General features: G+C 37.5%; 1 protein-coding gene across 1 annotated transcript; it reads right to left on the reverse strand.

The window, feature by feature from the left end:
* Positions 1 to 15,223: 15,223 nt before the first annotated feature.
* Positions 15,224 to 24,429, reverse strand: cth (cystathionase (cystathionine gamma-lyase)). The gene is made up of 12 exons (XM_044044836.1): positions 24,161 to 24,429; positions 22,459 to 22,540; positions 22,252 to 22,347; positions 21,727 to 21,836; positions 21,253 to 21,387; positions 21,057 to 21,114; positions 20,871 to 20,948; positions 20,452 to 20,604; positions 19,887 to 20,008; positions 19,298 to 19,350; positions 18,881 to 19,019; positions 15,224 to 15,699 (listed from the first exon to the last, which is right to left on the reverse strand). The coding sequence occupies exons 1-12, from the start codon at positions 24,344 to 24,346 to the stop codon at positions 15,682 to 15,684; spliced, it is 1,230 nt and encodes a 409-aa protein (XP_043900771.1). The 5' UTR covers positions 24,347 to 24,429; the 3' UTR covers positions 15,224 to 15,681.
* Positions 24,430 to 27,140: the final 2,711 nt, after the last annotated feature.

The raw sequence follows: 27,140 nt of genomic DNA on the forward strand, positions 1-27,140 counted from the left end.
ACAGACTTGTTTTTTGCAACCAGTGGAGTCTGCCCCCTGATGGCCATTAAAGAGAATACAGGTTGCATGTGTTTCCACATTGGCTATCTTCATGACCCAAGAAGCTACAGTGTGTACAGTACATTTCTTGATATACAATCTCTGTTATTATTCTGCAACAGGTGAGAGTTGATTCACTGAGGAGTGAAGCCGAAACACAGATGTGCAGGTTAAATGGCCACAGAAGACACACACACACACACACGCAACAGGACTATCAGCTAAAAACAACAAAGTAAGGTAAAAACAAATTGTCCACAGTGCTAAAATAAACACACACAGTTGTCCATAAGGATGATTTATTTCATAATTTAACTTAATGCACTCTGCTTTACATGATCTATTACAGTGTATTTTGACCTATAACGGAAAGTAAAAGGAAAAGCAGGGTAAGTGTTCCATTTATTAATCCCTAGTGGAAGATTTATGAAACAAATCATCTAAGAATATGCTGCTTCTGGCCCATAACAAACTCTGCTGTCTCTGCTCCACTCAAGCATGGTCCAAGAAAACAAAGAGAGATCCTAATGGCATAATAAATTGGTGTTGTGACGTACTGTCAAGAATGTAAATTCAGCATTAATGGGGTGTGTCTTCCATCCTTGTTATGTGGTCCCTTTTCTTCATTATGCCCACACGGTAAACAGCTCTCCGTGTAACAAAGGTCCATCACAACATGAAGAGTCACCAGGTTAATGTTATGAATGTGACACATCGTTAATTGATTTTTACCAGCATAGATTTGATTTCTGTGTTTACAGCTTTGTATATTTGTGTTTTGCAACCGTCGCTGCAGATCGATTTTATGTCCATTGATCTGAGGAGTGGGTCTCCACATTGTAAACAAATTAACATAATCAATTATGGCAGGTGAATTCATTATCTTACGTTGGCTCTCCTGTCTTGCAGTAACCACAGTGTGATGAATGCTGTGATAGAAACAGGTGCAGATAAAAAAAAAGTGTCTAATTCTGTCAGAAATAAACACACGTTTCAGTATTGCTGTGTTCCATGCCCATAGTGTGAAACTTGATTAAAAATGATTTATCCTTCTACAAAAAACAAACAAAGCTGCTGGTATAGAGGAATTTTGAGGACCTGCAGCAACAAATTCAACACCAATAAAAGACCTTATAACTCACATTTGCTCTAAAGGTCCAGCTAATCAGATTTATTCTGCTGACTCAGTCCTTACAGTCCCAGGCCAAGACTGTGGCACCTTCTCATCTCTGTCAATTTATATGAAATGTGGCTTTAACTTGAAGTCCAAAGTTGCACAACGGAACTAATTTGTCTTCAAACTGTTCTCTTACTATTGGACAAATCCCATATTAGACTTCGATGTCCAGTGTTGGCGTTTCAGTCTCAATGTGTTTTGTGGAAACTGTACACAATCAATCAGGGAGTGAGAGAATTAAATGAAATATTTTAAGGATTTATTTCCAAGTGAACGTAGGGACATAATGTGAAATGAGTCCACATTTGTCTACTACAACAGGGAGTGGTAGTATGTGGAAACATCTGTCCTTCACCTCACTGATCTTCACCTCCAGCAGAGGCTCTTTCAAAGAGGACATACAGTATAGATGAAGATGTATTGACCGGATCACTAAGGTCATACAATCAGTTTAGCAGGGAAATGTCTCTGCATCTGAAGAGCATGTTTACAACCTGATCCTGTGTTGTCGTGGGTTAAAATGTAATATTAAGTTGGATATGACTTATCGTTCATTACAATCATGGAACATAGCCTTTGACTAAGTACTAAACTATGAATATGAATCTGCTCATTAGGGAATTTTGCCATTGAACGCTGCAATTACACATTTCCATTGATTTAATAAATGTGCAACAGTACATTCATATCAACATGATTTACATTCCTGCGTGAAGCTGTTCCACTCTCTCTCTCTCTCTCTCTCTCTCTCTTCCTTTTGATCTTGTAGAAATCTAGTTCTCTCACCGTGTGTGCGTCTTGGAGAGCTGTCTCCAGTGTTTGAATGTGCGCAACAGCAAATCTTGTGCAGAAGCTTATCCATGTGCACACACACCAAACCATTAGTACAATTTCTCTTATTGGGAAATGAACTCCCGGTTTGTCACAGCCTTATTTTATGCTAAAAGTTTATGATTTGACTTTTAGAATGATTTTTTTTTTTTTAAGTGGTCAATATGTATTTATTTGTGTCCACATGTTTTATTGGTTGTCATGTGTTGTTGTATTTGTCAGGATACAAATGTCCGAGCTCTGGTTATTCTTTGTTTCACGTGACTAACATGAGTCTCCAGACTGTTTTTCAGGTACTTATGGATTCACCTTGAGTTGTGATATAATTTAATTCTCTTTGATGTTTTTCCGGCCTGATCAACGTCCACCGGTTTGATTTGTTCTCACTTAAATCACGTTGATGTGTGTCTTAACACATAATATTCAAGGAGACTGTTGAGGCAAGCAGGCTGCAGTAAATCCGCAGCGTCAGTCACTCGCTAATCTAAATGTGATACTTCTCAGAGTGACACCGCAGGTTTGTGTCTGACAGTATTGACTTGACTGACTCATGTGTCTGCACAGATTCATTTAAGCAGAATACACTCTGTCTTTCTATGCAGGCAGGAATCCAATTTTAAAACTGTGGCAGATTTTCAAAATCCATGGAGGAGAAAATCATTTAAAAACAAACAAAAAAAAGAAGATGCATTTTATTCCACTGCAGGAGCTGAGAAGGTGCAAGGCAATGACACACAATCTGACTTACTTGGTTATTTCTTTCACTTGTTAAGTTTCATCCTGCTTTCTTCAGTAGTACAGCAGACAACAGCACAGCAGGGAGAGTGGAAATAGAACAACAGCTTTGCTAAACGACGGGTAACATCCGCATTTCATCCCTCCACCCCATAATAATTCCTGGTGGGCTGGAACAGTACGTGGGCCGCTCGGGCCAAACTTCAAACTTTTTAAGATTAGATTAGAATAGAATTTAAATAGGGACAATACAGTTAACATGGTTCCAATACAAAATAATGCAACTGATGTGCTATACATAGTTTATAGCTATTGCTGGTTTGCAACTCTTGTCTGTTGTTGGGCTTTTACATTAACAGTATAATAACATGCATGCCTACATGATCACATACACTATAACACAGAACTGCAGGCTAAAATTACATAACACATTAAAATGTAAATGCATATACATAGCAACTACATGCCAAGCTACATTTCACACAATGACATTTGTCAAATGATTAATATACAAATTATTAATAATATCAGTACAATAAAGTATGTTAAAACTTGCTAAAACTACACTAAAACACCACTATATTATACCTAAAACAATTAATGGATGTAGCCCTGTTTTTTTTTTTTGTAGCCATAACCTTTGTTGTAAACGTTGTATACATATTTCCCGTATTTTCTGGTTGTTTTCTAAAGTAATAATCTACAGTGTGGTTATTATAGGATTGCTAAAACAGCAAATCTAATGCTAAGACTTTTACACAATACTATACAGTATACTTCAGCAGGATGTCATGTAGAAGGCTGATTTTATATTTGCATTAACAAGCAGTTGAGCATGTGTAGAGCAGACCCTGAGTGTCGGCTGCTCTGAGGCTTGAAATTCTTCAGTCGTAGTCCCACTCTGTCCCTGCTGTGTGGACGATCTCTCTTTGGAGGACGTCCATCAATGGGCTTGTGGTGCGGACTATTTTCGCACCACATGCATCCATCTTCCAAAAATCAAAGCCTCTGGCTCATTGTTAATGCTCAGAAATGGTATCTCATACTTTGTATTTTATTTTATTATGCACAGTCACATGGACTCACATGGTTGTGCCCTCATGTCCTTGGCAGAGACTTTTTGTGCATTTACCACTCGACATCCAAATCTTTTTATATAATGGATTTGTCTCTTCAGTTATTTTGTGTATTACAGATTTTTTTTTTTTAGGAAGAGAACAAGAAGCTCTTTGACACAGCACACAAGGCCAACTTGTTAGAAGGAATGTACTCTGGCTTTCTTTTTCTTTCAACACTTGCAAAAAAAAAGAAAGAGAGAGAGCATGAAGTTTGTCCAAATCAATACCAAAGATCATAGATTCCTAAAATTGTATTTTTTTTCGTCAGAGCAACAGATCAGGACACAAATGCAAGCATTTGTGTCTGACTTAGTAAGATATTATAGTCAATGTGTGACTAATGTCCACACCCTCTTAGAAACAGACATACTGTACATCAGTCACAAATGAGCACAGTGCAGTGGAGATCACAACATCTGCCAGTAAACAAAGTCATTAGTTTACAGAGTGTGGTTAATGTTAGTGGTGGTAGCCCGAGCAGCCTGCTTTCCTTGCAGGTCCATTAACACAACCTGTATGTGCTGCATGTGGTTCACATCCACATCTTATTTTCATTTTACTACTGCAGGGGTCAAACTACAAAACAAAACAAATAAGAGATTATTCTTTCTCTCAAGTGAATCCATATCTTTGGTTCCAAAATACTCTTTATTGGTCTTTCTTTCTTCCTAATGAAGTACAGCACTCCATGTAGTGGATACAATTTTCTGTGCTCTGTTTCCATTTATACAATATATAAACAGATTTCATGACTCACTTCACATCACACTTTTTAAACCAAACTCGGTATATTTATCTCGAGCTAAACCTTGTGTCTCTTCGACTTATTTAAACAGTTGTCTGTGTTTTGCACGTACACTTGTCATCTCACTCAGCGTTAACCATAATGTTTGTCTAAGCGATATCAGTATGTGGTGTTCTGCTTCTTTGCTGGCTGTGACTCATGGCAGTTTCACAGCAGAATCTTTTTTCCTAATCAGAGGAGGAGAATTTTCTAATGGCGAATGCAGGGACTTCTGGGAAACGAATGAAACACCGGATTAAGGCAGATCCAGGGGTTATGGTGCATCTTGTCTGCACTCCAGAAAAGACCTCAGAGAGTAAATAATTGATGCGATACCTTACATCAACAGGGTCAGGAGCAGGGGAAACATTCCCTCCAGCTCAAGGTGCCAACACATCCATCTCCTCCACGTTTACACTGACGAGTTCTTTCCTTACTCAGGAGTTACTCTATCCCACTCTCTAATCTGCTGGACTTGTATTGGACCTTGCTTTCTCTTGGGGAGGCAGCACAAACAGTCAGCATACTGATGAGGTCTTATGCAGAGATCCAAGGCAAACAGCAGACAGAGTCTAATGATGAGGAACAAGGCAATTTTCTGCTTCATCTTACCATGAGTGTGCAGAGTGTGCATGCTGTGCTGCTACAGATTTTAGCCCAGAGTTAAAAAAGCATTTTATTGACATGGTATGAGTTGCAAAGGCCTCGACATCAGATACATTTTTCACTCCATCGTGATCAAACACTAATAAATTAATCTGGAAATATGAGCGTGTATTGGCATTTAAAAATCACTCTTTTCCACCTTTTTAAATGAGTTCTGACTCTTTTATTGGTCCCATGTGGTGCAGTTTATGTATCACTGTGTTTGCCTTTTAAGTGGACATTTGCATTCTTCTGCCTGAATATGACTTTGTGCGTGACAATGGCATACTATACACTAATATTTTTAAAGGCAAGAGTACACAGAAGCTACTTTTGTTTTTGATGAGGATAATCAAGTGGCAACCCGGCGAGATGTTGCACATAAATATCTCCCGTTTTGAGGCCTTGAGATTTGTGATTTGGCCAGTACCATGTAGAAGTTATGCAAACAGAAGTGCCCATTGGACACGAACAGCCGTCAATCCCACTGGCGCCCACTCATGTGCCGTGGTATAATCATCTACTTTCCTGTAAATGGGAAACTGTTTAAAAAACTGACATTGTGTTCTATTAAAAAAGGCCTAAAATTAGCTATAAAGGCAATTAACCTCTTATTTTAATTTTTTTATTGAACCTTTGTTTTACTTGGTGTCCTGGCCAAGAGGCAACAGCAACAAACACACACACATCAACAAAGACAAATCATCCAAACTACAATAACACAATATCAGATATTGGAGAAGCTAATGACGGAAAAGCAGTAAATCAAATAAGAAATCAAATAAGAGATAGGCTCATTTTCCTTATTTTCAACTGCTCTTTTTGCAACCAGCCGAGTCGTCTATTTTCTGCAGTCCATGATGATAACTCAATATTACACTACACAATAAGAATCAATAATACACTACACTATACTATAGTGGGGCCACGCGGTGGAGCAATGGCATTACTTCCCCTCTCGGTCAAATCAAGGGGCTTGAGTGAGTGAATAGTTATTTGTCTCTGTATGTTGGCCCTGTGATGGACTAGCTGGGATTGGCTTCAGCCTCCCTGTGACCCTCACATGGAGGATAAAGCGGGAGAAGATGAGCAAGTGTATTTAATATGTCCCCCTAGAAGGATTACTGAAGGGTTTTTTTTTTATTCTATGGTTTTATTCTATGGTGTAGGTTCAAGGAAACCTGATAATTACTACTAATACACATAATAAAACCACATTTAACTGTATCATATATGTGAAAATGCATAGACCTATCATGCACCTACTATACCTTCTGAAACAAATAAATAGAGGATCAGGTTGTATTTAACGTGTGCCTTGTTGCATGTTAGTGTTCTGTATCTGCGTCTGGAGGGATCTGGAAGGATTGAGAAATCGTAGTGGAGTGGGATGGGTGGTGTCTTGTAATATTGTGTGATGCTCTGGGAGGTTGGGAGTGAGGGGTATTATTTTGGTTTTGTGAGTTAAATGCTTTTCTAGAGCTATAGGAGGAGATGACATGCAACAATGAGTCTTTTGATTGAAATTGATTTTGATAGATATCATTTTAAGTTTACATGTATAACAACATGAGGTTGAATATGGTTTAATATTTCGCTGTAAATTTGTCTTAAGTAGATCAACAACTAAAGACAAAATCCCTTTTAATAGTTCACAGGCTTGACTTTGAAATGCAAAACATTTGGATGGTGCAAAGAAGATTAAGCCATAAATAACAACCATGTTGCTGTTAAACCCTTCAGAGTGTATTCAAATAATTTGTAAAATCTTTATACAAAGATTTGAATTGATTCTCATTGATTGTGCTTTGCCCTTAAGAACATTGTTGTGATGTGCTACTGGTTTATTGGTTTCATCCATCAGCTTTGGAGAGTCATGATCCCCCTGTTTTCTCTAGGGCCACAACAGCTGATTTTTAGACAAATAATGTGTTTCTGCAGCTGAGGCAACCAAATGTGATTCCACTCATCAGTCCTAACTTCTCTTGGGACTGCTAATTGGATTTTCCCAACCGAGAGCTGTATTATTGTTTCATGTTCCAGCTTTTAGATCTGGACCTGATTCATTCGTCCTCATCGGCAAACACAGCCAGGTGCTTCACTTTTTCATTTTCATTTTTTTGTGTCATTAAAGCCATTCGGTATCAAAACAAATGCTGCTCTGCACACTAAAGCACCATGTTACTGAGTTTACACTTCTGCCAACATAGAGCCTCAACCTGCACAGTCTGCACACGTTCCCCATTCACCGTCAGTTGCAAGCATTTACTGTGTATCTGTGAGCTGATTTGATTATAACCTCAGCTCAGCAGGTGCTTTAATGGTTTTCCTCCTCTGAACATATCATCATTATATTCACTGGACATCACCAACAATGAGTCATATCACAGAAATCAGTCCAAATTTACAAAATGTCTCTGACCTCTTTTGCAGTGCACTTCTGGGCAAGTTAGTTCAAATTACTGACCACTGTCAAGATCGACAACTGCTGCCATGGATTCCTAGAATAGCAGAAAAATTAACATTGCAGAGAATCAATACAGGACTAATTGTGCGCCTTCCCTCTTCGGCACAACGATCTGTGTTCTTCATTTCCTAAATTAGTGACTGGGACTGTGACATGCAGACTGTGTAAAACTGATTTGTCCTGCCACTGTTTTCTTCCTTTGGCTCAAACCTTGAGAAGAATTGAAACCGCACAAGAAGATTATTAATCTGAAGGTCAGCCACAATGATCATACTTAATAAACCAATCAGGAAACACATCTTTTGAACTAAAATAGCGAGTAGTGCTCCTATTCAGTATGTTTTGGTAGTTGTAAGCTTAATCACACAGAACTCAATGTGCTGGGAATATAAATCTAGGTTGTTGGGGTTTTTTTTACTGCAGCTCTTTAATTCATTTAAACTCAATTCACTTTTATTTGCATGGCACCAAATCAAAACGTTCATTATCTCAATGCACTTTACAGAGTTAAGTCAAGACTGTAACATGAGGGAGAAACCCGAAACATCCCACAATGAGCAGTCTTTCGTCAAATGCAGATACAGAGAAACTCAATTTTAAAAATCTGCCTCAAGCAGTTGGCAGCAGAATATTGTAATTAGGCACTGTCAGATAGGTTGTTGGCGTAATGCTGTAGTTGTGGCAGATCTGGACCCTAAGTCAGAAATACTTCATCGGTGCTGCACACAGATGGAGCTCTTATCAGCCATGAAGCAGGTTTATTTACCCTCTCATGTACCCACAGTAACTTACATGGTAAATAACATGCAGTGCATTCAACGATAAACTCACAGGCTTTCTTCCCGTTAACAAACTGGTTAATATGGGACGTGAGTGAATGGTTTCAGAGATCATTCTGTTTCTCCTCTGGTCAAACGGTCTGCGCAGTCAGATGCTGATTTACTTTAAACCAGCAACACCCACAAATCATAGCTATTTTATTGTTCAGGTTGAGTACAATTTTTTATATACTTTGGCTTGATGTTAAACTGTGACTGTTAAACACTGAGTCACATGATACTTATCCTCATCAGCAGGTGAAGTTTTGCTCAGCGTTGAAGGAAATGTGTCAATCCTCATTGGTTACACATAACCATCATTTTTGACATTTCATTGACTTCATGTTTATCTGTTTGACATAAATTATTCTTAATTTCATCTGCTTAGCATTAAGTTTAAGTTGTTTTTAAACATAAGTATTCTTAATTGCAAAAAGTAGTCACTTAAAAGCAATTAAAATTTCATTTTCAAACAATTAACTTACAATTAACCAATACTTGGTGGGCTATAAAGCACAATACACGTATGTCTTATTTTGGCATGCAAAATTATGATGTAATATAAGAATTAGTTTTTTTGTTCCAAATAAATAAAAGCTATGGGTAATAGCACCCCGACTTTATAAGTAAATAAACTGTTGTGTATTTTTGAGGTGCTATGAGGTGGATAAGAGTATCAGTGTCACTCTTCATCCATTACCATTGAGTCAGAAGGTGGTCAGCTTAGCACAAAGAACTTAAACGGGAAAATCATCTTCTCTGCCAAGTCTTAAATATGAAGCTATCGTATGAATCTATTTTATAGCTCACTAATTAGACCTTATTTGTTAAAAAAAAGCAACAAATTGTGATTTTACAGTACAGTACAGGACTATGTTAGCATGATTTAATTCTTCAAACTAAACTCAGATGTGACTCTCACTGGCTTGACATGAAATATGAACTTGAACCAACAGAAATATCTGTATCTTAAACAGCAGTAAACAGCTATCCAGAGTTGGACTCAACACTCTTCTATCTTACGCCCCTTTGCTACTGGTATACACTTACAAACTCTCCAGACTGACAAACACAATCGTGTTATTTGCAATTTGAATCAATTGCTGCCTCTTGTTGCCATTTTCAGGACATTCACAGACCCATTTTGCCCTTTTGAACTATAAAAACATCTTATCAACAAATGTATGAACATGGGTGTCATCACAAACCATAGATGCTGTCCAATGCAGGCAGCATTTGAATTTAAATGAGGCAACACATTGAAAGCACACAGTGGGAGTTGTAGCAGCCACTTTGTGTTTATATTGAAGACTTTTGCCTCAGATTATGTTGTTTTAACGGATGACTGCACACATTAATAAGCAGAGAATGTCACTTCATAGTCGTCTGTAACATAAACACCGAAAATACCACAAAGCCAAAACATTACTTTTAATGCGTCCTTTCAGTTGTGTTGTCAGACACTGACAAACACCAAAATCCCAGAGCTGAGGGATGACACACCAGTGATGGGAAAAAAATGCCTTAAATTTCCCTCAATTCAAGTATATATAGAATGGTTTTGTGGAAATCTATCATGTAGTTTTTCTGTAAACCTGCAAACAAACAAACCAAGATGAACAACAGAGGCAACACAGTAGTGAACAGCGAAATCCAAACAAGTCAAGCTCTTACAACAGCACTGCAGCCTGAACCTGAGAGAAATCTCCCTAACTTCTGCATGTTTAAGGATTTTAAAAACATGTAGGTGGGCCACAATGTATCTCACCTGTAGCGTTATTTTCCTCACCATATCAAAAACAACATGACACCTTCTTTGTTACAGTATAAGAGCTCAGGTCAGACATCGTATCTTCCTTTATACTGTTATCTTTTGAGGTCTCTGGGATCTCAGGGGTTAAATTGTGGAACAGTCTAACAGATGAATTAAAGCAGAGTAAAAACATAAATCAGTTTAAAAGAATATACAAAATACAAGTGTGAAATAAATATACGGATGATGAGCAGTTTAATCCAGGACGGTAATGGAAATGGCCGTGTTTAAAACCAGACGTATTCTTGTGTTGTACTGAGAAAATGTATTATTATCGTTATTGTTATTATTGTTATTATTATTATTATTATTATTATTATTATTATTATTATTATTATTATTATTATTATCATCATCATTGTTATTATTGTTAACATTAAGAACATTGTATGAAATCTATATATCTCTCTATCTCTCTATCACCAGCAGTGTAACATAATTCAATCGACAGAAGAGAAATGAAAGCAAAGAACACTGAAACACTCAGTATAGCATTTTGGCAGCAACGACTGGTTACAACAAAAAAGTATGGGGCAAGTTGCCATATTGAACTTAAAATCTATCGGTTTTGATTTCATATCTGGCAGGGGGAATGGAGGGCAGATTTGTTCAGACAAAAAGAATTGACATTGTTAAGTGTATATAGGCTCACCTCAAGAGTGATGCACAGTTAGAAAGGTTTTTACATCCCAAACTTGCAGGACTCTTTAATACAATGTTATAAGAATAATGAGGAGAATAAGAATTCTGCAGGAAGACAAAAAACAATCTTAAACCTAGGAGAAACATGTCTTCATGACAAATAGTCTACTAAAGAGTAGACTAGATTTTTTATTTATGTATGTATGTATAATAAGATTTTGCACAGATTGAAAGATTGTAAAATAGGCCAGAGAGACCTCATGTACTCTCTGATGGCAGACAATGAGACACTGTGGAGGCTAAACATTTGAACAATCCCATTTTTGAAGTGCAATTAAGGTCCATCTCCACATCGGTAAAAAGGAAGTCATTGCATTGTAATGCAGCCAGTGATGGTTTCATTTATCACATCTCTGCAGTCACATTTTTATTAAAAATGAATATAACTTCAGACAACATGCAATATTGTCAACAAGCCTATGACATAATCTAAATATCCAGTCAATAGCAGAAATGCATTAGCCTCCCCTACACATGTACTGTAGAATAATATTACTTTTGTTTTTTAAGCCTCGTGAAACCAAATACTGAATGCACTGGTGACACATTAGTGACCAACATTAACTACACAGATTTAATCTCACCAAACATCAACAGAGCTGTCAGTGGTGTTGAATAATGTTTTGCTTGTAATTTGTGTTTTGGTGGATAAACATGGTCTGAGGCTGATGTGTGGTGTCCTTGTATGTTTACATGCGTCAACACAGTCTACTCAAGATGAGATTATACTTTTATTTTATATAGAACAAGATTAGACCCACTTTGAGAGATAGTAAAATAGGCCACAGTCCTCATCTGACATTTGACTGCAGACAATGAAAAACATTGTGGAGAATGTTTTTGAACAATCACACTTTTCAACGTCAAATGAAGACGGATAGATCCCCCCACTGGCAACGACTGTGTGTGTGTTGTAGCTAGTGTTAATAAAATCAAAACTATGATCACGTGTTTATTAATCATGCGACATCATGACGAGACGACGACAACATTGTTGAACTGTGACTTTAAGGGCAAGAGAATTTTGTTAAAAACACTGCTGTTGAAAAATATGAGCCCTTTCAAACCATCTCTATGCAGCGGTGGCACATTAATCATCACCACTGACAACAATGGACGGTGACACACTGGCACGTTGTTTTCGCCTCACATCAACGGAGCCTACAGTGACGTTGGCTGAAGTGCTCTTGAACTTTTATTTTAATAGTAAAGGCCTAACCAGGGACAGGGGTTGCAAATGCTGCTCAATAAACATCTAAATAATGATAATTATTATAATGATGATAATAATAATAATAATAACAATGAAAATAGATAAATATTTAGGTGCATAAACAAGGTGCTAGATGTGGAAGAGAGCGATGTTTGATGGTACAACACACAGTCTACTGAAGAGAAGGTCAGATAATGGATCAATAACGGACAGATAAAAATGTAAAATCCGATACATATATATATATATATATATGTATGTGTATGTACAGCACAAATGTTAACAACTTCAAAGTTCATAAATGGTCTAAAATGACTCAGAGTATCGGACTAATATCGATATCGGTAGATACTGGTGTTATCGGTATTGGTATCGGACCCAAAAAAGTGGTATCGTCCCATTCCTACTGAAGAGAAGACAATATTTAATTATTTAATATATTTTATACATAGTGAAACATTGTAAAATAGGCAAGATCCCTCATGTGACCGTGGTATATTACAGCTAATGTAAATTAAATAAAAAATCGATATTTATTTTGTTTTATTTCGTTTTATTCAGTGCTGACACATTAACCAGCAGCTCACTAAAATGGTCATTGACACTTGCAGAAATATTAATATATAATATTATGCTTGCTGTGGGTGTGTTTTGGTGCTTTAAATAGGCTACAGACTCATTTGCTTTGCAAATTTAAGGAACATGTTCACGATGTTTGTGGCATCTACTGGTTGATAAACTGCACAGCATGAATAAAGCTGGGCAGCACTTACAGCAGCTTTGTCATAAACTAATTTAAACACCAATTTATAACACCATATTTGTAAAATAATGCATAGAACAGCATTACCATGAAGGGTTGTTTCTTTTTTTTAGTTCTGATTGATTGACTGACTGATTGATATCTCATGAGCATATTTTTGAGAAGTAAATATCAAACCTCTCATTTGGACTTCTACATTCCGTACACAGACTCCCTCTGGACTGTTCCACTTACGCTCACCACTATCAGTAAATCTATGTGATCAAAATGAACATGCCTGGTTTCCTATTAAGGTCCTGTGAGGCTACATTGGAAGCTGCTGAATTAAAACATTAGCAAATTAAATCTGCTTTGGCATACATTTGACAGTTTGTATGGATTACACAAATCCTGAATGCTGGATGTGGAAACTCATCAGAAGTTTGTGGAACACTGGAAGTTTGTTCCTAATGAGAAATGTACTCTTTCAAACAGGAGAATGCATCTGTGGAGAACTGTGGTTCGGTCATTAGTGCAGCAGCTAACCTGCTTCATCAGCCTACCACTGAATTAAAAGTGTCATATTAGTAAATTAGTACATGTTTGTAGACCAGGATGGTAGAGAGAAGGTGAGAGACACTGAGATGCATGCTGCAAAATACTTAGTAATGGATTAGTTAGTTTTATAAATGATATTGATCACGAGCAGTGGCCACGGTAAATAAGGAATTCCTGAGTCAAATACATTCTTTGTACAGATAAAGAGCATGTGAATCCTGTTCTGGGATGTATGTAGCTTCTGGTGGTGACCCAAATACGGACTTAGAGTTCAAACACAAGTCAAGCTCCTGATCAGACACTGATATTGGAGAGTTTGGATCTGGTCACCAGAAGCATCTTAAAGAATAGTTTCAGGAGCATCACTGAAGGAAGAGTCAGATATTTCAATCAAAACAAATTAGAAGAAGAATTCCTTGTTGGGAGCAGTGGGAGTTAAAGACAGTGCATCAGGTACATGCTAACAAATAGTGGTGAGGATTAAGGATTATTTTTGAGGATTACCAGAAGTCTTCCATTCCATTGCTGTCAGACTCGAATGGTCACAAGTCCAAGTGTATATCTGTCCACAGTCCTGATGGACGTCCAACGATGGTGCGGTGACCATATTTTTCTTTAAGTTCAAAACAAAAACCCTGTGCCACGTGGACATGTACCTACTGTATATGCTTATGCACGTAACACAGGTATTTCCTTTATTATCAGGTACAATTATTTTAACTTACTTTACACATACTAAACAAACCCTCCAGCAGCATGGACCCCATGAAGTCAGCATTTTATTGTTGAAACAATCACAAAACATCCCGCAGATTCACCGTCTCTTTAACTCGACAGCTTTTTAACATAACATGATCTGTATGTTAAAATTTGGTCTTTGAGTCAGAAGCTAACAACCAGCCAATGGACCTTCACTTGGTCACAAGAGACGCATATTAATGCAAAATGTAATGTAATATTATTTAGATAGAGTGATATAATAATGGCTGAATGAAAGTCTTCAGAGCTCTTTTGAATACTGATTTTTTTTTTTTTTTTTTAAAAAGGGGCTTCTTTAAACTCAAGGCAGGTAGCAAATGACTATGAATATATTATTTTATCATAAATCTACACATTATAGGAAGAACTTGGTAGCAAATCATTTTTTAAAAGATTATTGATTTAAATTATTTGCAAAAAGCCAGGCACCACTGAAAGAAATGCCCAACAATTAAATCATGGGATATAAACTGATATAAACAGACCATTTCAGAATGCTTTTTCAAACATGACGTTGATTTTGTTTTAGCATAATCCAATTTCACATTATTTTTGGTTTGTCAGTACTGGAGTGGAACTTTCTGGTTGATTTGCATTTAATGTGATCTTATTCGCCATACACATTATATGTGGCATAACTAGAAATCTTTATTTTCATCAATAATTATTGGGTTTAACTGAATAAATGGAAATAATTAACTATGGCTTTGCAATTGTGTTGAAAGCATTCATTTGTTGTGTAACAGTTATATTAAATAATATTTCATTATTTGTTTGTGTTACCTATATTTTAGGCAATAAGATGAAAAAAAAAAACACTTGTAATTTTCAAAAACAATTTTATGAAATGAGACTTGTTGAGCAGGCTTTACATCCATTTTGACAAGACTTTAAAAAGCACCTCTTTGAAAGCTTTATTGGTCTCCGACACAACATGTCATTGAAATAACAAAGTAAAAAAACAACCTTGTTCTGTGTCAGTTTAAGCTGGACAGCACTTAAACCTACTAAAGCATTTCAAATTGAAAGAAAAGGCATACAAACATACAAAACCAGCATAAGATAAATAAGATTAAAACTTGTGTTCTAGTAGAATAATCAATGAAAAGATTCAATTGCAAATCATGTAAATGATTCAGAGATATGAATTGTATGTATACAGCTGATCGACTGTGTTTGTGCGCTCGACTGAGGTTTTGCCGTGTGCCCATCTGCGATGGACTTCAGGTGCCTGCAGTGATGATCCTGACTTCGACCGATTCAACCTTAGTGAGGTAATTTCAATTCTTCTGTGGATGCTATTATAGGAAAAGAGGAAAAGAAAAGAATAGCAGTGAAATCAATACTCTGCACTCCACATCAAGGAAGCAGCAGACAGACATTGGCCACAAGTAATAACCTTCTTCGAGTTTTCTTTTCTTAGAGAATGGAATAGGAAGTGCAATCTTTGCTTGATTAACCGAGATGTCAGAAGCAGATTAACAAACAGGTCAAATAAAAGACACCACGGACCAAATAGTGTGTAGACAAAAATATTATAAACATATTTACCCACTCATGATTAAGCAACAGCTGAATTTGTGACTAAAAGCTAACCCCAGGAAGAGGAGATTGACCGGAAATGTGACCGCCTGCCCCAATCCGACCTGACGTCCCGTCCAATTAAACATTACACCGATCAGAATTGCCTTTTTCCGAGGACCACAGACAGTCATTAGAGATATCTGTCTGCATTTAATTTCCATTTGCTGCAGAGCAGCAGCAGAGGGATTCGGAGATGAATCAGAGAGGAGGGGCACGTGATATTAATGCAGGATATGGTTTTGAGAGAGGGTAAAGAGAGTTTCAGGAAAATCAAATTCTCTACTGATAGCCATTGAGATGACAGATGGGAATCTGTGTGCATGTGGGAGCTGGTAATATTGTTTCAATGTGATAACATTGAAACAAAACCTGATCTTCATGTGTCAAATTGAGTCTAAATGGGTGTTTGCATCCTGGCTATTTAATTAGTGTGTAGTTGCTTTCTATTGATGCATATGCATAACATAAAAGACAAAAACATAAGATCTTAAAGTGAGAAGATCATAATACCACCACAAGCTGGTCCTATGAGAGAAATGTGATAAGAATGTCAATGTCTGGATCCATGCCAGATATGAAGAATAACTCACATGGTGATTACCTCCATTCATTGATATTTACTGGGGCTGCAACACTGAATGGATTAACCAATTACTAAATAACTATTTTAATAAACAAGTAAGTAGTTTGAGTTGTTTTTCTTAATAGATAAAACAAGCTCTTTAAATTTTCAGCTTCTTCAATGTAAATATGTTCTGGTTTCTTTGCCCTGTTTAACAAAGAAATCAACTGAATATGTTTCTTTGTGGACATAGAGACACCAAAGAACATCGTTATTTTGAGGTTTGGGAAACATTGATCCAACATTTACTGACATTCTGTGACATTTTATGTCATTTGATCTAAATGTCCCACTAGTTTAACTAGTTTCTGTCAGCACTGTTTCTTCTCTCAGAGAACTGAGTAAGCAGACACTTCTACTAATACTTGTCATTGCTGATACATGCAGTGTCCACACGCTCATGAGCTGCTCTGACCGAGGTAATTGAAGCTTTACTATTGTTAATGTAGTTAGCATCTGCGCTTTTGGTAAAACACACTCCTGGTTGTGCAGTGGAAAGAGAAAGAGAGTGGCTTTATGGGATGGATGGAAATGCCAAAGCTGTATAAGAAGTCGACATGAAACCACTATATACTTAACTTAACTACTACTATAAATTTGACCTGTATGGTGCCAAAATAAAGGCACCATACAGGTCAAATCTATAGTCTGAGGTCTGCATGGAAACATTCCTCGTGAGAGTAATCGATTTGCTTGTGAAAAAGCTTGCATGTCCCTAACTCCAAATGGGAATGGCTTCTTGGATTCTACGTTTTTGTTTTTCTAAAGATTCCTTAGAATAAATTCCCTGGAAACTCAAATGCACCTGTCCATCAGCGCATATCTTGACTCACGTGACATGGCAAAATTAGAACCATGTAACTGTACCCCTGGCTTCACAACCTGGTTGGAACAAGAGTCTTTCTGCATGCAATTTGCATGTTTGTGTGTGGGGGTTTTCTCCAGGTTTTCCAGCTTCCTCCCTCAGTACAAAAACATGCAGATGTTGGGATTAAGTAAACTGAACACTCTAAATTGACTGTAGGTGTCAGTGTGAGAGTGGATGGTTGTTTGTCTCTATGTGACCCTGTGATGGACTGGAGACCTGTCCAGGGTGTATCCCCACTTTTTCCCTATGGCAGTGGTAGAAGATGGATGGATGTAACTGTATATAGAGCCAGCTATATTTAACATTTGACTAATGAATAGCAAATCACATATCTGGAGCCTCTCTTCAGCATATTCATTTCATAAAGTTTGACGTGTATAGTTAACTATGTTGGAGCAGAACAACGACACATTCATGATTCATGATTTAAATTACAAACAAGAAAGAAACTGTCCTTATAAGGTCACAAATCGAACACTGCACCGAGTGAAATAAAGTGACTGTATGTGATGATCATTATCGGTTTTACAACAATAAGGACTCTTATGTTTCTGTGTGTATGGAGTGACTTGTGGTATGCTTAACCACAAATCTCGATGGCACAGTTTTGCATTCAAATAATGTTTTGTGTTATATCCACTAAAGGATTAGATCCACAATATTATCCGTCTTTTCCTCATTTACATATTCCATTGCTATTTGGAAAAAATGTTTGGGAATTTTGGGGGATTTCTTCAGTTCAGTCTACAGGCTAATACTTGTATTTAAATGTGAAGAGAGGCAAAAGGACAAAAGTAGAATTTAGAGGCCTACAATATAAATTCACACAACATCAAAACCATTGACGAGTGATGTGATTAGCATTGATTATCTCGCTAAAGTCTTGAGACTTATAGTGTACAGTCAATCCTTGCAGCTGATGTGTTGGAGGCAGGATAATGAGGATGTGATTGACTTGTACACAGGACAAATAGTGATGGCTAGACCGCTGGATCAGAGAGATACAGGAGGTCTTTTGAGGGAAGGCCTTTTATGGGAAAGACCATAATAATTTCATTAACTGATGCATCAAGTCATCTGATTAATTTAAAAACAAGATTCCTTAAAACAGCTTGGAGAGTATTGACATGCACTGACAGAGGCCATTTGCTCGGTTGTACCGCACCCTCCAGGTCTACTCAGTCACAATCTCAGAGCATCATTATACTCCATATGAAGTCCCTGCAAGCTAGGTGTGTTTTTGTAATTTGTGTGTAGTATAAAAAGATCATTTTCTCACTTGCAAAAAAAACTTTTAATCTCAGTGTGTGACCAGTAATTCCAATCTTTATTTATAACTTGCGTGAAACTGCAGAATTGTTTGAAACCTTCGTAACATTTCAGTGTTGGATGTTTGATTACTTACAGCTGCAGCAAGCGCCTGCTCCAGGTCTTCAATAACGTCTGCCTCATCCTCCAGTCCCACAGAGAGTCTGATCAGCGTGTCGCTGATCCCCAGCACACACCGCTCGTTCTCTGGCACTGATGCGTGGGTCATAATCGCCCTAATTTAAGAGAGGACATAAACACCTCCAAATGAGCCCACTACATAAAACATCCTGATTTAACTGTGATTACAGCAGAGACTTCATAATAAATAAAAAAGTGTCTAATTCAAAACAGTTTGTGAGGCACTGCCAGAGACTTCTCCTTGGTCTCTGCTGCCCCCGTGTGGAGCAGTTTGTTAGCTTACAGTGAAGAAAATAAATATTTCTCTTGTCCAGTTAAAAACCACTAAAATATAAAAACACTGAACTACAATAATCTTTAGTGGGATACTTACGGATGTTCAGCTAGACTTTCATAACCTCCAAGACTCTCAGCAACTGCAAACATCTGAATTAAGGCAGAGAGAAATTGAAATTAATCATAGCACATAAATACTATATACAAAGAGAAAAACAGTACAAAACACAAATGAAAGATCAGTAACTAACAACAGAATTGTCTCATATCTCAATTTGATGTTGTGGTTTGATCTGTTTCTAACACAAACAGCAAGGATGTACCAGTTTTTCATTTCTATTAAAATGCAACTGGGCGTTCTATGAAAACGTTAATCATTATTTACACATGAATTAATTAATAAAGATAGATCAAAGAAACCCAATTATGTTGAGTAAACAGTTTCTGAACAGAACAGAATAAATGATTTAATGACGATCATTTTTTGAGCAAAATGTCGAATCATCAACTGTTTGGCTGTGGGGATTCAAATTACTAAACCCTCCGCCAGTAAATACTTGCAAGGGACACTTTGAGCACATTTGTGGTACTTAAGTGTTCCTCAGTTTTCCTTTCATATAAGACTGGAAATGTGAGCCAGCCAAATCAAACCGTCTTGGCACAACAGAAACTGAATGCCAAATTACTTTGAGGTTTTGGAGGAAGGTGGTGGCATGTTCAAGTTTCCCCTTAATGTAGAAGGTGATCATCCCTGGACACCCAGTGCACTGTTTCTTCATCACTTCATGCTGCGGATGAGAGGGCAGGCCTGTGTCGAGAGAGGGAAGTGAGTAAATCCTTTAATCCAAACGAATATTTTTATTAGTAAGAACATCAGTGAACACAATGCACATTTTTGTTGCCACAAGCAGAAAGACAAAATGGTTTCTCATCTTGACTCCTTCCTTGTTTGGACACATAATTAAATAAACCACAATGTCAATGTGCACCATTAAACCAAACAGAAACTCCCACAGACATGTTTCCGTGGAACAGTTGTCACTGGAATAACAATTTGCAGATGGGTAACACTTTTTTTGATGAATTTTAATATTGTTTTTAAATAATAATACTTTTAAATGTTCTTCGGCGCCTCTCATTTCATTAATTGTGTTGTGGTCTTACACAACATTATAATAACTGTGTTACTAATTTCCCCATACGTCTTATCTCATAATTAGGAGCATTACATTAAATGTGACACATCATTACCAGGGAAAATGACACGGTCCACCCTGGGATCAGCCTCGAGGAACTTGGCAGCAGCCATGGCGTTCTTGAAGTGTCTCTCCATCCGAACGTGTAGCGTCTTCAGTCCACGGTTGCACATGTAGCAGTCAAACGGTGATGGTACGCCACCCAATGCTGAACCACAGCAACGACACAAAATTACAAACAAAGTTTCCCATGGCGCCGATCTGGCAAACACTTCCTGCTGAAAAGGTATTAAACTAATTCTGAAATTTGGCCCCTGGGACATATTTCAGTTCTTCAACAAGTGAACGCAGGTCAGTTTGGAATAAACAGTCGACCAAAATACAAAATAGGTTAGACTTAGTTTAGCTTGTCAGTTCAATTACTTTTTTTATAGACAGGGCACACAAACAATTTAGTGATGTTTTAGCTCTCACCATTTTGCAGAAACTTCAGTCGCTCATAACAATCCTCTCGGTTCGTTGAAGCCAGGCCCATCACCACATCACTGTGACCTGAACAACAATGACATCACCCAGAAACTTATGATAACGAGGTCCATGTCCTTTTTTCAGATCTTAATGATGTTAGGGCGATAAAAAGGAAACACCTTCACAACCTACCGTTCATATATTTGGTGGCTGAATACATGCAAATATCCGCTCCCAAAGCCAGGGGGCGCTGTGAGTGAACAAGACAAACACCTGAGTTAATCATTCAGCCATTTGTTTCCTCATGAACTGGAACGTAATTGCAAGCTATGAATTAGCAGCTGCTCCAAAATTAAAAGAGCATGAAGTGGCCACCTGCCAGTCTCACCTGGAAATAAGCAGACATGAAGGTGTTATCCACAACCACGATGATGTCTTTGTTGTGCTCATGGACCAAATCAGAGCAGGCCCTAATGTCAACCACCTTCATCGTGGGGTTAGTGGGCGTCTCAATCCACACCAGCTATAGACAAGAGAACGGAGGGTGTCATATGTCCACAGATGCAGACTTCAAGTGGATGGAAAGACTAGAGTAAACAAATGCTAAGAGACTCTTCCAGTACATTTAACACGATGACTAATAAAAGTAACCACTCGAAACAATTGCTTGAAGAGTTCACAAAGGGTTAATACACACCCAGTGGTAAAACATGCAAGTAAAACTTTAACTGACCTGAATTGCTTTTTCTTTTCTTTTTTTAAAATATAACTATATAACTATAAAAACAGCTGGAAGACAAACCAGACAATAAAACATTAGATGCAGACTAACAGGAAACAGATCAGAGATCCTGTGACTTACTTTGGTGTTGGGCTTCAGTGCCGCCTTAAGCAGCTCCGGTTTTGTACAATCGGCAAAAGAGATCTCCAGACCAAAGTTAGTGGCAATTTTTTGGAAGTAGCGATTTGTGCCTAGCAATAAAGCAAAAACATTGTGGGTTAATATTCTACTTTAACAGGGTTTAACTTTAAAGTAACACAATATACTTCAGACCAGGTACAGTAGCCTATTATAGCAATTTATATATATTATTATATTATATTATTTATATTAGAAATTAAAACTCACCCTGAATAAAATTAAAGCTTATTTAACCTAAACCAGTGACAGATACTCTAAAGTAGAAGGATGTAATTATTTTTGTGGCTCGGACATGAAACTAGAAATTACTTGGTGCCAATGCAGCGAATGCAGAGCTGCTCAGACTTTGATAAAAAGTGCCTTTCCCCCTGCTGTAAGTTGATGTACCAATCGAAATGACCTAACAGCTCATAGCTAGAAAGGATTAGTTTTGTTTTCCTTGTACACCTCAGCGAGTTATCTCACCTCCATACACATCATCCATGCAGACAATCCCATCACCAGCTTTGAGCATGTGAGTGATGGTCATTGTAGCTGCCAGCCCTGAGGCGAAAGCAAGACCTGTAGGGAAAAAGAGCACAAGTCCTGTTCACAGCATCTTTATTCATTTCACTAATATTTCATGTTAAGCATTTGCTGCCTGTGGAAGTACACCATAATCAACAAACTTACAGTATTTTGCTCCATCCAGAGCTGCCACTGCCTTCTCAAGGCAGTTCCTTGTGGGATTTCCACTGCGGCTGTATTCAAACCCCTACAGAGAGACATCATTTCAGTCACCAAACCAAACATTTGTTATTTGCATTCATTATCAAACTTATGCAATTTTAGGCTTGCAAGAGTAGTGGGTCCAAGCATAATGGAACGACAGGTTAGGGTACTACTTTTAATTTGGTAATTTAATTTGAAGGTGTCATTTTAGTGATTAATCGCAAACTGGGAAACATTACATTGCCCTTCTAAAGGGAAGGCGCCTTGAAATATAAACAGGTTCATAAAACTATAAAAGATCTCTACTTTGAATGGCACTATACCAGACTTTTAATGGGTCACCCCCACAAAATAATCATTGACAGGGACCAATGCCAGTTGAGCAAAGTTTCCTTGCGTGCAATAAAAATGTGGATAATTTCAAGTGAACTACAAAGACGAAATGATAGAAACTGCACTTGTAACATAGGTTAGTTTGGGTTGCCAGACATGACAACAGAGCAAATTTAACAAGAGAAAAACCGCTAAGCTGTCACTTTTCAAACAGGTCATGCAGCTTAGTTCAATTATTGTGTTGTACTCTACTTAATACAGGTCTAAAAATATGTGCATTGTACATGTACATTTTAATTAATAGTACTGCATATGTTCAAAGGGCTTTAACAACAGTGGGAACATGGCTTTGGAATGTGGGGGTGTTAAAGTATACATTTGTGTATGCATGTGAAACAAGTTAACTATTCATTTTTTTTTGCCTCTTTCTTTGTCCTCATTGTGATACACGTGTGACATGGCTACTTTATAACACTTCAATTGCCCACACAACACTCACAACATATCTACAGCAATAGATCAGAAATAACAAGAACAATTCATCCAGCACTGTACTTGAGTACAACTTTGAGGATTATACTTTAATGTGCACTCCCATTTTATTTCTATTCAAGATGATACAAAGCTTCTTCTTCTTCTTTTTTTAGCAATTGTATGTGCTTTAAAATGACTGAAACTCACTATGACACTATAGGCAGAGAATACTGTGTCACCTGAGTATGTGTTCATACAGGTCACATATTTGTCGGTGGCTGCACCTTTTGATATAACAAGAGGCAGATTAACGTCAAGTGTTCACAAGAGAAAAGAGGGAGAGGAAAAACTAAGGAAGTAAGGCCGCTTCTACTGAGGGAATTAAAAACATACCGTCTTGTGTCATGGAGGTTTTTAAACTTTTTGTGTACACATTGCACTGCAAGTTTAAAATGAAGTTCGAATTTACCAGATGTAAGAATATATATATAGTATATGGTCATCCTGCATTGGGGGTGGGGGGAGGAGGCCACCAAATTGCCAGGGGCACCAACACAAGTTTCGTGCCGGCCGTGCTCGATAATGTAACATGGTAATTATTCAGTAACAAGTGTTATTAATAGCTTGACATTTGTTCCTCGTTTACTCTTTGAGTAAACGAGGAAATATATATGCGACTTTGGGCTGAGTAACACAACACTGCTTTGCGTTTCTGATTATTGGTCAGACAAATCATACAACAGAAGGATGATTCAGCATCGTCTTCACTGAGAACACATTTGTTAATGTTACTGACAACATGGCAGTACGAGTATGACTCTGGGTTAGCGTAATGTAGGAGCATGTGGTTACTCACGGCGTGGTTACCAGGTCCGAGCTGTTTGAATGTGGTGGAAAGAGAAATCATTGGCACCACAGCCATAGACTTCCACTGTTCCGGCTCCTGGCCGACATGAATGGCCTCCGTGGCAAAGGATTTGTAGGCCGCGTGGAAACCGGCGAACACGTCGCTCTGCTCGTCCTGCTTCTTCTTCGAGTCCATAACGCCGGTGAACCGCAGTGGAGTGGAGATGAGTCTGCGTTAAGGCTGCATGGTATAGAGAGAACCCATTTTAGAGAGCGGTGTGCTGCGCTTGTCCCTCTCGACCAATCAGCGCTCATCAACAAGAAACGTAAAGCGCCGATTGGTCATTCAGGAGGGGCGTAAAACCCACGTGACACAGCACATTATATGCACTGTCTTCTGTCGGACAGTAATGATAGAGAGGGACGAATGTTCTGATGCAATAGTTCCTGTAATTTGAGTTACGAAGGACATGTTTCTTAACTCCTTTGTCCCCGAGAGTTTTACTTTTTTGCGAGTAGTCTTAACATTTAATCATTAGACAGGATATTGGTCCGTGTACACGGACCTATATTCACTACCGTTATCTGCAACGTCATGCTTAGGCTTCAAAACTACACTTACATTATATGTGCAATTTAGTTTTTAAGAATCAGAATGACGTCACTTTTGCCATTCATGTGTATAGATGGGGTTTGCGATTATAGATATCTACAATATAGTTGCGGGAATCTCTAGATATCTCTAATTCAGGTTTCAGATATCTACTACGTCATTGTGACAAGTCACAATTCAAGTTCGAGACATCTACAACTTCACTTTGAGTCAGAAATTCTAATTTTGTTGATATCTAAAAAGGACAATGTAGATACCTTCATCCATCCATTATCTACCGCTTTATTCTCCATAGTCGTATGAATAGATGATTGTTGGCAAAAGTAGTTTGAATCTTATCTAGTAAAAATTGAATTGTGATGTCATTCTGACTGTAACTGTAGTTTTGACTAGTAAGAATGACTTCACAGATATCTACAATTACAATTCAGACTAGTCACAATTATATTATTACGACCAGTCAAAATTAAGTCACATATGTGTCATATAATTTCAGACCGTCTGTTTCTTAACTCCTTTGTATCAAAGACTTTTATTTTTGTTGTTAAAGCTATATGCACACATCTATTGAAATCAGTGAAATTGTTCACAGATGGACATAAAGATTACATGTGCAAAATTTAGGTGAAAAAGTTTGGCAGAAAATTAAGATTAAATAACTATACTAACTTTTTATAATGTCAGTGAATAATGACCTTATTCACTGAAGCATTGTTGCGTCATTCACTTCATTCACTCAAATTGAAAAATGTAAACTTTGGTGAGAACTTCGCCTCATACAATGACGCAAAAACCAATCAGTGTTGAGATTCTCCGACTGATGCAACGTCATATCAGTGCCCAGCACACTCAGTTTGTTCACGATAGAGGAAAAGCTTATTATCTTTGTGTGTTTACACCCAGAGCTGTACTACTAAAAGTTTTATCTACAGAGACCAAAAAAAGTCAGGTGAAAAGACATTCCCGTCTTCCTGTCTCCTCTTCCAACCAAAATATACTGTTTCCTGGAATTGGCGCCACTTTCGAGACTCTCAAAAAAGTGCACACATCCCGTGGTGCGAATGACAAATGCAAATTTGTGTTTGGTGTGACCTTAGCATAGCTGAAGCGACACAGGTTCTCCAACACACTTGGAAGAAAAGGGTGACACAAGGGATAGTCAACTGCAACATGAAACTTAATGCTACTTAATAAATGTTGAATTTTACACAACTGTACCAATGCCTAGTCAAACTGAACTGTGTCACCTTGTCGTTCATACAGATATGTGCAATTTCATTTGATGTTTGTTGTTGTGAAACTTACTTATTTATAAGTATATAATGACCTTATTGTATAAATTGTCATTGTGACAAGGCAACATGACGAAGATAGCTGTAATTCAGTTTCTAATCAATTTGTTAAGCACTGTGTATGGGAACTTTTCCCAGCACCCACCTGGTAGTGTCCCCAGACCCCCCTTGGAGCCTGACTGCCCTACAAGGTCATTCAAACAATGCATCAGATATTATACTCTTGTCATTTCCTAACCATCAACATAACAGTTGTAGTTGCATAACATGATATTTACATTTTCGTTTCCTGTGGCACAATCATCAGAGGAGTGTACAAGTGTTTCACCCTCCCCATGTAAAACCTGTCACCTGTCACACAGGTTTTGACGCCCACAGCTCAGTATCAGCGAGATCAAGCTAGTAAGTACTAAAAAAAAAGAAAAAAAAAGATACATTCTATTAATGCCATTAACATTATCATCACATTATTTGATTTTAACACTAAATAATATTGATAATTGGGATCCTGACCACATAGTGAACTTCATACCGAACTCTGACTATAAACACACTGAAGATCAGTCAGTTGTGCAGGATTAAGAGAAATCAGAAGTTAAATATTCCACATGTAGAGTAAAAATGTTGACAATCTGACATTTAAATTGCTGTAAAAACACATGCTTCCACCGTTTTCTAGAAAGGACTATAATGTGTATAATACTACTATCATGTGCATAGTGCAAATCATACATGTTTCTTTTTGGATTTAGAGAATTATTTAGGGTTGGCTGGTTTGATTACAGAGGAATAAGAGCCTGGTTGCTTGACCGTAATTTAAACCATAGATTTTTCTTTCTTTTTTTGAAAAATTGAACGGGAAAGTCTGCTAAATTTTCATTACTGTACATGTATTAAAATTATAATTTGCTCCTAAGAAATATTAATTTTAACTTTATAATGAATGTTGGTGTAGAATTGTTTCGAAATATTTTGACAAATTGAATACTGTAGTAGTAGTTTGTCAACAAATGTTCTCCTTTAATATACAGTCAGTGACCATTAGCGGTCTCCTCAACTCTCGCGATACCACGAGGCGGAAGGCA

The sequence above is a fragment of the Solea senegalensis genome, linkage group LG14 (assembly GCF_019176455.1).
Source record: "Solea senegalensis isolate Sse05_10M linkage group LG14, IFAPA_SoseM_1, whole genome shotgun sequence".
Lineage (NCBI taxonomy): Eukaryota > Metazoa > Chordata > Actinopteri > Pleuronectiformes > Soleidae > Solea > Solea senegalensis.